The sequence below is a fragment of the Lagopus muta genome, chromosome 1, assembly GCF_023343835.1.
Source record: "Lagopus muta isolate bLagMut1 chromosome 1, bLagMut1 primary, whole genome shotgun sequence".
In the NCBI taxonomy this organism is placed as follows: Eukaryota; Metazoa; Chordata; class Aves; order Galliformes; family Phasianidae; genus Lagopus; species Lagopus muta.
In genome coordinates this window covers 118,081,682-118,096,712 of record NC_064433.1, presented here as the reverse complement: position 1 = coordinate 118,096,712, position 15,031 = coordinate 118,081,682, and the positions used below count along the sequence as shown (strand labels likewise).

The 15,031-nt window shown below is 36.4% G+C and overlaps 1 protein-coding gene across 7 annotated transcripts in view; it reads left to right on the top strand.

Annotated features, from left to right (window-relative positions):
• CNKSR2 (connector enhancer of kinase suppressor of Ras 2) overlaps positions 1-15,031 on the top strand; it is a 208,296-nt gene that overhangs the window by 74,052 nt on the left and 119,213 nt on the right. For all 7 annotated transcript variants that reach the window (XM_048955183.1, XM_048955191.1, XM_048955198.1 and 4 more), the window contains exon 6: positions 11,583-11,702. In XM_048955183.1, the coding sequence (XP_048811140.1) occupies positions 11,583-11,702 (120 nt within the window). The remainder of the gene's footprint in view (positions 1-11,582; positions 11,703-15,031) is intronic.

Genomic DNA, 15,031 nt, shown 5'->3' with positions numbered 1-15,031 from the left:
GCCTTTCATGTTCTGTTGGTGGTTTAGTGAGTATCAAGTTAACCCTGACCCTGCTTCTGAAATGTGGAGTCTCACTGAGATGTGAAGCCTTATTTTCTAAGGGTGAAAAATAAAGTAACTTAGCTGATGAAAATGATAATATTTTACCTTTCACTGTATTTCACTTTCAGATAGGTTTTGATATCTTATTTCTCTTATGGTCTGAGTTTAAGGAAGAAAAAAATACTTTATTTTAAAACATGAACTTTCCAGTAACGTTGCTACACTTTTTTATTCACCTCTCCCATATCAAATACATGGCAATCTGAATTCTGTAAGCTTTTGACAATTTGATTTCACAGTGATGTGGAGTAAAATGTCTCCTTGTAATTTTAAGTTACACTGACATTTTTCCCCTGTGGGACACAAGGAATTTACATTTTTAGTCAGGCTGACATCATCTTCTTTGCTAGGCTGATCTCTGCAAGCATTTAAGTAATGAAGTTTTTAATTGCATAATCTTGGCAAAAAATGAAGTACTGTAAGTTTGAATCCATTATATAAAGCCTGATTTTCAATACATGCTTGTTTTCTGCTGTAAGAGCCAAGATTTTTGACATCTGATGTACATACAGTATATAACATTTGCAAATTAGCAAAAAGAATTTGAAAGAGAGCTGGCAGTGGTTGAAGCTGATGAAGCATCAATTAATATAGTCTCCAGCATAAAATTTTGAGGAAGCCAAGAGAGATTCATTTAAGATGGGAATGGACAAATCTGAGACAGGTTTCGTTACAGTTACATTAAAAATAACTGCAAATGATGAAGTGACATTATTTTATGTTATTCAGACTCACACAGGCTTATTACTTTAATCCACAGCAACCACTTTGTGGTGACAAGTGGACACATAAGTTATCATAGAGAGCTTAATTACATTCTTTGGTAAGTGCTCAAGGTGACAAGGAAACATGAGCAGAACACCATGCTTGTTGCCTAGGGGTTAAAGTTGACTTGTATGTATTGTACATAACTTGGATTGTTTCTGATCATGTTACATTTCAACTGATGGATGGAATTTCATGAAGCAAAAGCTGACAATAGCAAACAAGGAAAGAGAAAAATCTCTGTCTGAATAATTAAAAGATTAGTTTTGAAAGCAGATTCTGAATTTGAAAGGGAATATTTTAAAGTGCAAATGAAAAGATTTAATGATGGAACGGTGACTGCTTTCAATTCTCTCTAATTCCTCTGGGAAGACAGAAAAAGGTGTTGTGAATTTTGCCTATTAGAAAATCAGGGGAGGATCAGTGTAAGAGAGAGGTTTACAACAATAGTAACAAAAAAGTAGTAGGGAAAAAGCCTGATATTTAGAGCGAGCATGCGTCTTTTATCTCAGTATCAAAGAAGAGAGGACAGTAGTTATCTTATTGGATATCAAAATATTTGAATGCACACACATGCAGAGCAGTAAATGCAGTGCAAACCAGGTTAAAGATGTTCAAGAGAGTGATTAAGAATTTAAAACTCTTTTTATAGACTGTGTATCCTTGAGGTGAATGTTAATAAGAAGGTTCTCCAATATCAAAAGAGTAGAGTAAATTTTAATAAAAGCATAGAAAGAATCTTGAATGCAAAACCTGGAAAAACCAGCAGAAATGGAAAGGACTCAGACAGATACGATATACTTTGATTTTCAAAAAAGAGATAATTTAGTTTCTAAGACCAAACTGTTTTTTGAGTATGTTACCTATTAGCAAACAACACAAATTTCTGCTGATATCAGACGTGTCTGACTAGCATCTCATCCAGCTACTTTTTGAATGATCACATACCAATGTGTAGCTGGAGTGAATTACAGAGGAACTTGAATTCAGAACTGCATGTTTGTCCATGATTTCATGTACAGTGTGACAGAAAAAAGGTTCCTCCCAAAAGTAAAAGGCAATGACTTAAAACTGATTAGCAATTTGTGTAATTAGCCTATGGAAACCCTTGTTGCAAGGCAAAACTGCCTGGATGCCTACCTGTGCAACCTGGTGTAGGGAACCTGCATTGGCAGGGGGGTTGGACTCGATGATCTCTGGAGGTCCCTTCCAACCCCTACAATTCTGTGATTCTGTGATTTTTCTCACTAAGGAAGTATAGTTTTAAAACTTTTATAAGATCCTTTTTTACCTATGTAGCTACAGCATAAAAATAAATTAAAGATAGGTATATACTTTTATTCTTTAGGACATCAAGAAATTTGCGATTTTACTATCACTGGATACAAGTAGTTTATTTTTGTCCATGTCACCTGTCAGCGGTCCTGCAGATTTACTTCAGAGCAGATTGAACATATCCTTCATTCACATGCTTAAAAGTGTTTTCTTAGGCTCACGTGCAATCATTCGGAGGCTGGAGTGCTGTAAGTACACAACTCTCAGGGAGTTGCTGCCCAGTTCCCAGCAGAACAGGCCCCTGTTGTGCTCACCCATCCTGTCACCTGAGCCAAATCAGGGGTCAAGAGGGTGTGTGGGCACAGCTAGGGTATGTGAGACCATGCTGCTATCAATCAGATGCTATCAAAATGCATCTGTGGATACTGCCAACATCAGTGAGTCACTCACTCTTCTCTATTTCCTTGGAAGCATGGTGAAGTAGGCAACATCTCGCACAATGGGCGAGATCCTTAGTTAAATGACAAATTGTTTGGCTTTAGGTAGGGCCAGAAAGTAGTTGATGTGTTCATTTTCTAACAGCAGTAATTTCTTCTGGAAAGTCCTCTTTCTTCGAGATAACTGTGGGAGTTCGCGTGGAGAGATTGCTGAATCACCTTACCCATAGATAGTATGTTTTAATGTGAACAAACTTATTTTGAAGTCAACTTTTTGTCAGAGAAATGGTACTCTCTGATGACAGAAATGTATGAATCCAGCCTATATTCAAGAAGGATTTTTGTTTACTCCTTGAGCAATTGGGTCTTCAAATACTTCATAAATCATTTTGTCTTCCCTCATGATATTAGCTTAAGTAGTAAACTAGGCTGTGCTATTTACCTGAACACATAAAATGGATCTAAAGAAAAAGGTCACATGTAAAATAGATGACATTTTAAGAAGTTAACCATGTCAGTTTTGTTTATTTATTCTAAACAGAAGTTGCAAGAACGTGTATTTGGGAAAAAACAAGTTTCTACTTAAATTTTCTGCCCTAGAATTGCAGGTGTGTTAAAACAACTTTGAAGACTTGTATATTTCTTAAAATTATTTTCACTGTGAATTAATTCATAAAAGCCGTGCAATAAGAAGCATAAAACTATGTGGGAATAATATGCTGGGTTTTACTCATTAAGAGATTTCTGCTTCTGAAATATTCATGACAACAGAGAAATGCTTCGTATTTCTATCACTGCCAATTTCTCAGTATGTTTTTTTCCTTGTTACCTTTTGCTTAACAATCCATGTAACAAATAAATAAGTAGATGGTAGAAATTGTAATAATTTGTTAATGTAAGCACAGAATAAATATCAGCAGAAAAAAAACGCCAACAAAAGTAGATGGCAAAAAAAAAAAAACTTCAAAGAATCGGTTAAAATATAGTTGGCCAAAATATGAAGTACATAAGCCATGGGTTGTTTTCTTTAAAATTGGGAGTTGCCATTTTGTATCCAGAATCTTAATATTAATTCATCTTGAGATGATAAAGTACATGGAAAACAGCTCAGCTTAAAAAGGTATCGGTTCTGCTTATTTGGGGAGTTAAGATGTTTGCAAAAGTCAGAATGGAGCTCTAAAGTCTTTTAAAAATAATTTGTTGGTTCTTTCCAGCAGTTCAGTGCTCAGTAAGATAGAAATACGTAGTTCAATCAGTATGAAACAGTGGCAGTATTAAATTGAGACTGAGATAAGAAGGACTAATTATAGAAAGCAGAAGTGACGTTCTAGTCAGATTAATAATAAGTTTTTACTGAATTTTCAGCTTAATTTTCTGAAGATTATGCTGCTTTTCCTGAAAACGTACAGTTTTTTAATCTGGAAAACTGTGGAAATTAGAACTGGAGAATGAAATTAATATTCAGATGTGCAGCAGATATGCAAATTTACGGCTTGAACCAGTGATTGAGCACCTGGTGAAAGGCAGGCCAACCCAGGGGAGCTCAGCTGCATGCAGTGCACTTGAGCGACCAGGAGGGGTGGAGCCAGGATCTACCTCCTCCCAGACCTCATTTGAGGTTTGGCACTGGAGGCAAGGTATCTTGCTGGAGGTCTCTCTGTATCTGAGGCCTTCCAGGGGGTAAAAAGTCTTTTTTCTTTTGTTTCTGCATCCACAGCTGCTGCACTTGGGCTTATCCTCATTTGCTGTAGCCAAGGGCTTTGCCACTCCAGCACTAGTTCTGTTCTTTCCATTGTGTTTCAGCATTAGAAGGTGTTTGTGAAAAACATGAGCTATTTAAATTATTTTCTCTTGTGTTACTAAACTGAAAGAGGAGAGAACAAGTAATGGATCAGGGTGTTCTCTTTTTACTTGTAGAGAAACCACAGTGCTAATAATTCAGTCCTGCCTACTGAATTTGAGTATTTGTTATAGAGCTATAATTGTCTAAGAATGCACTGTCAAAGGTATCATTTTAATAGTCTGATTAAAGAAAAAAAGAAAAAAGTAACCACCCACTTCCCTTCAAGGTTCTATACCTTGCGAAAAGGTTCAGCAAAACTCGCTAATTCTGCATCCAAAATAAGATTGAGTTACTAATTAAACTTCATGTATCTGTAAATAGTAGACTAGGTATGGATGGTTCTAAGATTGCTGCAATTACTACAGTATTCCATATGGTACCAGAAATGTTTTGGTCCAATATTAATTGATAAATAATTATTCTGTATGTCTTAATCATACTAGTTAGACTTCATTCTGAATGCTTGCATTGCTTTATCTCAGTAAGATGTAGTTAAGCTTTTTTTTTTTTTTCTGAAATGTTAAACTTAACATCACGAAGACATTTTTTCTGACTTTTGCCCTGAATTTCTATGCCTCACTGCCATCCCACTCATCATTTGAATGATGTTGTTATGATTTCTTGTAGAAGAGGCTGGTTCTTTTCTTGCCCTCAGCTCTGGGAATGTTAAGCCAGGATGCTTCTGTATTGCTACTGTTTGGCAGGATAGATTTAAGTTTGGTCACCAGCCTGGATAAAATTAAATACGGGAACAAATAGAAGTCTGTTTGCTTCACCAGAAATATTTGATGAACATAGAGTTCCTGAGTGAACAGATAATGGGTGACTGACTTGTTGAGGGAGAAGGCCTGTGGAGGCTTTTCGAGCTAGTCATGTCCGTAACTACTTCCACTGTATGGCAGAAGATGGACATAATTTTGCTGATGCAGAGTGAATTAGCCACAGAGAATCAGAAAAGATGCAAGAGCAATTCAGTCACCTTTTTGTCCTCATCCCCTTAGCTGAAAGGAGTAATTGTAAGAAAATGGCAAGAAGTGAGTGTACTGCAGTCCAAAAACATAAGTACAGACAAAGTATGGTTTTCAAGTAGTTATCTACAAAGTGGAAGAAAATGTTTCCCATTGAATTTCTGTCACGCAATTAAATGTTTTTTAGTGATATTTTCATCCTCTTTTGAATCCTTTAGCTTTGCACGTAGAGACTGTGTTGTAGCTATAATATGCAATTATAAGTTTGTTACTGAATAAAGAGAGAATTTATTACTAATGTGAAGTGATGAGTTATTGCAAGAGAGAACTGAAGCCATTACTGTAAGGTTTATAGTGAGAATAGGGGCTGTGTAACAAAAGGAGAAAACGTAATCATCTGCTCATTTCTCTCAGTTAATCTTTTGTAACTTGTTTGTTGGTGGTTTTTTTTTTTGTTTTGTTTTGTTTTTGGCTTTGTTCAGACGTCTTACATGCTGAAAGCTAAGTGCAGCCTGAAAAAGGCGAGGCATTTCTAAATTCCTGCTGATGTTTACAGGAGCAATTGGATGCTCATTTTTTTTCTGCATCTTACTGTATCTATTAGCTACTCATCGTTTTTAGATTTGTTTCTCCAAAAGTATAAATGCAGCACATAGACATGTGGAGATTCTTTCTTACAAGCTTTCTGTAGTGGATTCCACTGCATATCAGAGAACACCTACCCCTCTCTTTTTTTTTTTTTTTTTTTTTTTAATATGTCTGTGTGAATTGCTTAAAGGTGTATATATTTTGACTTAACCACTGAATCTGCATTGCTCACACAGAGCTATCTCCTAGGACTGTATCTTATTCATTGAGAAAGTTTCCTCTTTTGTCTTCAGTACAAGCAATAGAAGTTGTACCTGTATTTTGAGGAGGATAATGAGTGGCAGACATACTAACAATCTTTAATATTCAGTTTTTCCTCTGCAGTATTCGAGTTGCTGACTGATTGAGTTTGGAAGAGACCTCTGGGTCCATCTGGTCCAACTCCTGCTCAAGCAGTAACACTCTGAGCAGAGTGCCAGGACCGCATCCTCAGGTGTCTTCCAATCTCTAAGGAGAAGATTTGCAGAATCTTCTGGCAGCCTCTGGGCAGCCTTTGCCAGTGCTCCATTACTTGTACAGCTCAGGAGTGCTGCTTGGTGTTTGAGGGTCTGTCCCACTCCCTCTGGATGGCAGAAAACTCTGTATCTTCTGTAGGTTTCTGAGATGCAGTTTTGCCCTTGTTCTTTCACTCATTACCTCTTGCTGAGAAGCCTGTTTTCTCTGCTGGAGTCCAGAAAGTGGTGAATGGAAAAGAGCTAGGTTAATTTGGGTAACACTATTTTCTTTCATCCTTGCAAAGAATTAATAGGATGTCCAAGCCAGGGCTGAAGAGCAGTTATGGCCCCCAAATTAATTTAGTGTATTTACACGTCTGTTAGCTTCTAAAGTCATGTGTTTCTAAATGATATTGCAGTAGGGAATCAGCAGTTATGAAAGTAGTATCTAGCATTCTGATCCTGCCTTCACAATCAGAAATTTAGTTTTCCAAAGAAGCAAAGGGTAACTAACGCTTTAGAGAAAAGGGGAGAGGAGCTGACATCAGATTTTAGTGCAGCATAAATGCATGCCTGTGATACAGCTTGTGCTGAAGAGCTAAGGTGAAAAGTGTTGTCTTATATGGAACAAATTGAGCAACAAATGTATGCTGTTGATGTGCTTTTCTTCCACTCAAATTAATTCAGTAGCATATATGAAAGCAGGTCGGTCCATTTCTTTCTCTCAAAGAATATATAATTAATAAAAAGCCTAAGCATTTCTCTCACCTACATAATTTGTTCCATTCGCTTCTGCCAAAGTGAATGCTACAATGAAGTCTGGGAAAAATTAGCAGAGCATTGAATGTAACTGTAGATTTAAAATGAGAAGTTGCTTGAGTTGAGCTCACAAACAACATGTGTGGAATAAACCTGATGAGCTGCAGTGGAGAGTTTAGGAAAAGTGCTGTAAAATCAAAGGTGATTTAGTTGGGAACTTTCTAAGTGCAGAAACATGTCTCCTTTAAATTAATATTGTTCTTGTGCCATGGCAGCATCTTTGCTATGGAAGTTCCCAACTCTCTGGGGAGGCTCAAGATGAGTGGGGGCAACTTGTCATTTTCCGTGAAGAAGTCATTGAACTCCTAATTGGAATGGAGAACACTCCTGAAGTTTCCTCTGTATACTATGTACATCAGTATATTAACAGTACATTAAAAAGTCTTGGCCAATGAAGCTAACAGTGGTAATTTAGGCAGGAACCAGACTGCAACTAAAATCAGACCCACTTTTTTTTTTTTTTTTTTTTTTTTTTTTTTTTACCCCCCCCCCAGTTAGTATCAAGTTTTCTTATAAACTGACATATATGTAATGTTTGAATGTATTCCAGAGTCATCTGAGCTTAGATACTTTGCTTGGGCTCAAAAAGAAAAACAAAGCAAACAATCAACCTTCCAAAAACAAAATAAAACTAACCCTAAATGAGATTTTTTTGAAAGTAAGGACAAGGAAAAATGCATAGTTTTGGCAGTATCATCCTCTGGTCGTGTTTTCAGTGACAGCCCCTGAACCTGCTCTTTCAGGGAGGAGAGGACAGCTACTGCACACAAGTGTACTCCTTGCTGTCCTTGCTCTGGGCATGCTCAGAGTTCTGGTAGTTACCCTTCATACTAGCTTGATAGACCCTTGATCTTGCTTGCAGTCTAACTCTAACTACAAACTGTTTCATCAAAGATATTTGAATATATAATAGTTAAGAGAGACTTGTAAGATTCTGTGGGAATTCTGACATTGGCAGACTTATGCTTTCAGAAGAAAATGAGTTGCTGGGTATTTGCTTATGTCAGCTGAAAGTTTTGGGTTGTTGGTCAGAACCCAGCAACCATTTTCTTTTTTCTTTCTTTTTTCCTTAGGTCTATACATTTTGTTGGAGCGACAAAACAGAAAATACATACTACTCTGAAATCTCTTGACCAGCTTAATTAAAAACAAATCAGGCTCATTCCTTTATTGCCATGCAAATATATGTGAAATACAGGAAGTCTAGGGAACATGAATATGTCAGTTCATTATCTAATAGCAGTGAGCTTAAGTTCAAAATCCTCCTGCAATAAACATCATTCTCTCTCCAAAGGAAAGGAAGGTTCTCAGAAGCAAACAAAACCTTTTTTAATGAAATTAGGTTTCTGGACAAAGCTTTTCCACAATTATTAAGCAAGTAATGTTCTGATTAGGTCTCATTATGTTGAATGACTGTTTCTTGAGAAACTGTCTTCATGGACTATTAGTTGATGGCATATTGTTTTATTGAATCACTTATGTCCATTAGTGTTCTTTTAGAAGAAAAAGATTTAATTCTGTTGATCAGAAACTGAAAGAAGTAATTCAGGAATTTACTCTATTTTCATTTTTTTCTGTACTTTCAATTTTCTTTTGCTATTTCTAGTCACCACTAACATGATACAAATATATGGTAATAAACCTGATAACGTTTAATGGATTTCTAGAGCTTCTCTGTACTCAACCTGGACAAGCATGAAGCAGAAAAGATTTTTTTTTTTTTTTTTAAATGCAGCAGCGTTTTGCCCCTTAATATCTTTTTTTTTTTTTCCTAGAAATCCAGCTGTATATGCATTCCCACTGAATGAGAGCTTAAATTTCAGAAAAGTCATAGTATTGAAGTCTTCATCTGAAAGTACATCCTCTAACTCTAGAGTCCCTGTTAGAGACTTCGCTGTGGCTCATTTATTGTGCTTCTAATGTACCAGATACCATCCTATTGGGCAGCAGAATTAATGTCTAGGATGGAAAAAAAGTAATAGAAGGCAGGGGTTGGAAGAGACCTTAAAAGATTATCTAATCCAGTGCCCCTGCCAGATCAGGAACACCTTTATCAGATATACCAGGCGGGCTTTGAATGTCTCCAGAGGAGGAGACCCCACAGCCTCTCCAGGCAGCCCATACCAGTGTTGTGTTACCCTTATTTTGAAGAAGTTTTTTCTCATATTTGTGTGGAACCTCCTGTGTTCCAGCTTGCACTCATTGCCCCTTGTCCTATTGGATCTCACTGAGAAAAGCCTGGCTTCAGTCTCCTTACGCTCACCCTTTACATATTTATAAACATTAATGATGTCAAAAGATTTTAAATAAAATATCTTTAAGGAATGCTAGAGGTATACTGCAGATATTTTTTTCAATCGTAGTAACTTGGTGATTTTTGCATCCAGTATTCCTGGAGCACCTTTTGACAAATATTCACACCACCTTATTTTCACCCACACTCCGTAAACTTAGTAGTTTTTAAAGCAATTAATAGGAAATATATGTAGAAAGCAAGTCTAAAGGTGTATGGAAAAGTTCAGTTTTAATCAGCAAAAAATAATTCATAGTGTAGGTCTTTTCATTTTGCATGTGAGAGATTAAGTCCTCTAAGTTTCTAAAAAGGATTTTTCATTTCTTTTCGGTGCAGTTGCAAGAGAATTGAAAGTATAGGTAACATACCAGTATTGTATTTAAAACCAGAAGAAGTCAACAACAAAACCCTAAGTTTTCATTTGTTATGGAATTTCATATCATTTTTACCGTTTTGTAAATTTCAGCTCAAACCAGTTTTCTTTTATCCAAAAAGTCTTAAAAAAATGAATTTTGTGGTCAAGTTGATCATTATAGCTTTTCAAATTCTCCCTAGTTCAGGTAAAGCACCAAACCTTGAATTTCTTTTTTCATTAACGATGCTGTGACATGAAATACAAACAAAGCAGAAGCAATTTGTGTGTGTTTGTGAATGTCTGTGCTTGAAAGTAATATTATCTCTGGAAGAAGGTCACATTGGTAGTGTTTCATTATGTCTTCCATTTGATTTTAATTATTCATGTTTCGTATTATTGTTGAATAAAGTAATCCATCTATACAATATAAAATTTTCCAGCCGATTGTCAAGTTTGAGGAGAAAACTTCAATGTGATGGTCTGCAACAAGATTAAGTTTCCACTGTCACTGCATTTTTATTTTTGATTTTTTTTCTCACAGCAGCTTTTTTACTTTCTTTTCTCCATAAAGCATTTGCAGTTTGGCATTTAGAATTACGAGGGTTACTTGTCGGTGGAGATTATACCCAGTTTTATATCCTATTTCTATATTATTGTTGTAGATGCCTGTACCTTAAAAAGTATGCTTTGCAATCTTGGAAAAGTAGTTGGTGCAGCAGTTGGGTGTAGTTGGGTTTCAGTCATTTGAAGAGATGGGTTAAATTTAATCTTTTGCATGTAAAGGCAGTTAAGCTGCCTCTTCACTGGTTTCGCTGATACCTGCAGTTATGGGACCAGAAGCATGTTCTAATCCCCAAATTCTCTGACAAAACACACTGAAACCTGAACTAAAAAATTGGTTTTAGCTGCTGAAAGGGGATTCCGTAGAAAACACTGGAGCTCTCAAAATTGCTTGCTTACGGAAACATGAGAGAAGGCTAACAAATAATTTATCACAACTTCCCTGCCTCTGACAAGAGGGAGTTAGATATGAGAAAATAGAAAGCACCCATTTGACAGCTCCAGCCCTTTTAGAATCTTTTTTCTGTCTCTATCTTGCTGTAAGGAGGCTGCCAAGGATAACAGGTTTAAGAATTATCCCATCGTGAAGCGGTTATTTATTGTCATCTTTGTGCCTGCAATAGTAAATCATACTTGGCACCAGCAGAAGATGAGAAACTCAGTCCAAAGTCAATTAGCATGTTTTATGAGTACAAAATAAACTTCAGAGTTAATGGGAGTTGCCCATGGTTGTTAAGAGCCTGATTGTCATCTGTGCTGAATGTCTGCACTTTCAACTGAAAATAACAGGGCCTGGGGCACTTAATGGCTTTGTGAAAAACACCAAGAGAGAGCAGCTTGGAGGTCTCCATGCACTCACTCCCTGTCTGCCAGAGCACAGCATAAAAGTATTCACCTCACTCTAGGAGGGCATGGGAGCAGCCCACGTGGTCCCTTTGTCTTTACTGAGAAGCAACAATATTTGCCTCTATTTTCTTTCCCTAATCTGATTTCTTTATCAATGTGATATTTCAAGTTGTAGGTTAAATAGTAAACAGTTAGTAATGGTATACTTATTACGGCTTTTTATTTTTTCTTCATAGTGTAAAACTCTCTCTGGTGTCTGTGACCACATCATCTCACTCTCTTCTGATCCCCTGGTTTCCCAGTCGGCCCACCTTGAAGTGATCCAGCTTACAAACATCAAGCCAAGTGAAGGGCTGGTAAGAAGTACGCAGTTAATCAAACACATCATCCATGATAAGAGAGTAACAAATAACAATACAATTTGTATATGTGGAAATGAATAGGACTCTTTAGACTCTTTTTTTCAAGTCTGAAAATAGTTTGATTTCTCATGCTAGTTTGATTTCTCATGCAGCTGGGCCAGTAGGGAAGTGTTTTGTATGGCTGAACAATGTATGTGAAAATTTAGTGAACAAGAAGAAATGAATGAGGAGTTCTTGTCATTTATACCAGCTTCTAAGAAATGGTTCAGATTGTTCTAGCATCTTTAAGTCTGAAGGGATTTAAATTACGAAGATCAACTCAACCAAGAAGTTTGCGTGGGCTTATGCACAAAAACTGTCAAATTCTGGAATATGCCTCATAGTATCTCAGGGATATAAAGCTGTTTTGTAAGTTATCCAGAGGCTGCACAGCACTGCTGAGAAGTAGCTTATTGAATTTTATAGCAAGAACTCTGCACGCTTAATCAGGTGGTTGTAAAGGCTCAGTGCAGCCAGCCTGTGTTTGCTGTTCAAGAGTTGACTTATATCTTTTGTTTGTGGTATCCAACACTCATTGCATGAAGAACACAACAGATAACAATTACAGCTGTACAGCTGTGTATCACTACTAATATATCTTCCCACAATCCTTGGAGAAAGCAGTTGATTAAAGTACAGTTAACCATTTTCTGCCTAATGAAATAACTTTTGCAGCTTAATCCCAAGTTTATTCTCAGTCCATTTACTTAAATAAGAGAAATCACTGCTGTGTTCTTCTCAGCAGTAGGTTTCTAAGTTGTTGTTTGGATGGTGTAGTTTTAGAGTATTCTAGCTTGTGGGTTTGTTGTATTAGAGGTTGGGGTTTTTTCTTTTTTTTTTTCCTTTTTCTTTTCTTTTTTTTTTTTTTTTTTTTTTTTTTTTTTTCAAATTTGGTATGCCAAAGTATTTAGATTAATTATACACTAAGCTAATTTTCCCCTCTTCTGGTAAACTACGATTACAGTATAAATAAAAAAGCACTTCTGGATACGTACGTATTGCCCCATACTGTTTTTCTGGTCTACTATTTGTTTTCTCCTCCACCACTGGCTTTCTTTTCCTTTCTGAATGCATTTCAGACTGTTCCTCCAGGATTTCAGCTTTCCATGGACTCTCTCTCTTTTCTCCTGCAATTTTCTCACTCTTCTGCCAGCTCACTGCAGTCAGCCTTTCTAGATCTTCTGTTGTAATGAAGAAATGTTTTTTTCCTTTCTCTCAGCCACCTCTTTTGGAGTTCTGTCCAATTTTATCTTAGTTTTTCCTTATTTCTTTACCGTTCTGCCTTGTGACTGTGTTGTTGTTTGTTTGTTTTTACTTATTTAAGCCTTTCTGTAGGGTAGTGATATCCTCAGTTACTGAAAAATGATAAGACCAATACTTTATATAAACAAGGACAAGGGTCTGTTGCTGCTTGCCAGATGATGAGATAGATAACCTCTTGCCCCTCTGTTTTCTCCCCTCTGTCTGTCTTGTCTGGTACCATTTTTAGTTTTTTTTAGTAAATGTCTGCGAACAAATTGAACAGAGTCTTGATGCTGACCACGTCATTGTCATTTAAAAAATAATTGTATGTATTAAAAAAATTGAGAAGTACCTATTATGCTGCGTACAGGCTTTAGAAGGACACAAACCTACTTCCACAGAGTGAACTTCTTTTCCCTTTATGCTTCCCCATATGCGGCTCTTCTCTTGCCCTGTATTGTGCTGGCTTCTTTAGACTGTGAGCTCTCCAGAGCAGGAATCAAGAACTACATATTTTGCACCAAAATGTGCATATTGTACCTATCTGTTTGTTACAGTCTTACTAACAGATCATCTTGGGGCTTTGTACAAAAGCTTTGTTTCCAGGCTACTGATATTTTCTTTAGTCATTTCACTAATATCTTTCAGTTAAGATAGAGCACTCTTTGTATCATTTTAAGAAGTAAAGGTGGAATGTGGAGTTTTAATAGTGTTTGTACATCACAAGCAGGGTGAATGTGGACCTTCTGGACCTTCTTCCAGGATTCATGAAATGTTGGAGATGGAAAATGGATTATTGTCAACTGTGTTCTACATTTTGGACCCACGTGACAGTTCTGTGTTGGCCTTACTGCTCACTAAATAAAATCTTCTATAAAGCTGAAAAGGCTTCAAGGAGAAAGCAAAAGGGCATGGATGACTGTTGACTTGGAAGATGTTTCGTCATCTAGCATAAGTGGCGTGTTTAAAATATCTTGAATTTAATATCTAAGAAGAGGAAACAGATCAGGGAATGAAAAAGAAGAAAAATAAATGTAAAATTTGGAAAACAATGCTATTTCCCTAAAATAATATGGCAAATATAAGGTGGAATAGAGAAAATGGTTGGACCTTTTACAACATTAAAGAAATAGCAGCACTATCAGTGTGTTTTGATCAACATGCAGTTCTTTTACTATGTTTGAACTGTTTCTGTGGAAATCATCCAATTATCAGAAGGAAGAGGTAAATTTGCTACATACAATGTCTTATTATAATTATAAAATGGTTATCAGGAAATGAACTAAATAGTCTGGGAAGGATGTTCCTTGGATGTGATATGGAGAAATTCTGGTGTACTGGGTAAAGCTTGTATGAAACATGGGTGAGTTTTGGTATTGCTCTTTATCTTTTTTTTTCCTCCTTTCTTTATCCCTAGTCTGCCCACGTGAATGACTGCATATGTGTTCACGAATGGGTGTTGCTGCAGAAAGAGATGCATCCTGCAGTGATTGTGAAATAAGAGTGAAAGGGGATCTGTCAGAGTATAAAATTCTTCTAAAAATTATTACATCTGTATCATGAAGTAGAATCCAGTTTTGTGTATTTTTCCCATATTGATTCTATCTAAGCTAGCCAGTCTTATTTCTATAATATCATTTGCCAGGAAACAGACTTAAAAATATTAGTTTGACTATAAACAAGTTTGTTTAGCTAAGAAACAGAATACTACACAACTACTTCTAGACAAAAAGCAAGTTATAAATAGCACTTTTCTTGTGGAGGTTTTTCTTCAACAGTGCCTTTTCTTTCACTTTTTTTTTTTTAATACAGAACAATACTGGAGAACTGTGGCACGAATTAGGCAGAAAATCAAATACAAACAGGAAAAACTAAAACTAGTCAGTTAATGGATGTGATAACAAACCTAATGAGTTCTGTGATATGACTTCAAGTTCAAGCAATTCACCTAATTTGTTAGATTCAGAAATGCAAAGGTGAATATACCTGAATATTAGACTGGTTGTTCTTGTTTCCCCTTTGCTTGCTAAAGCAAACACAAA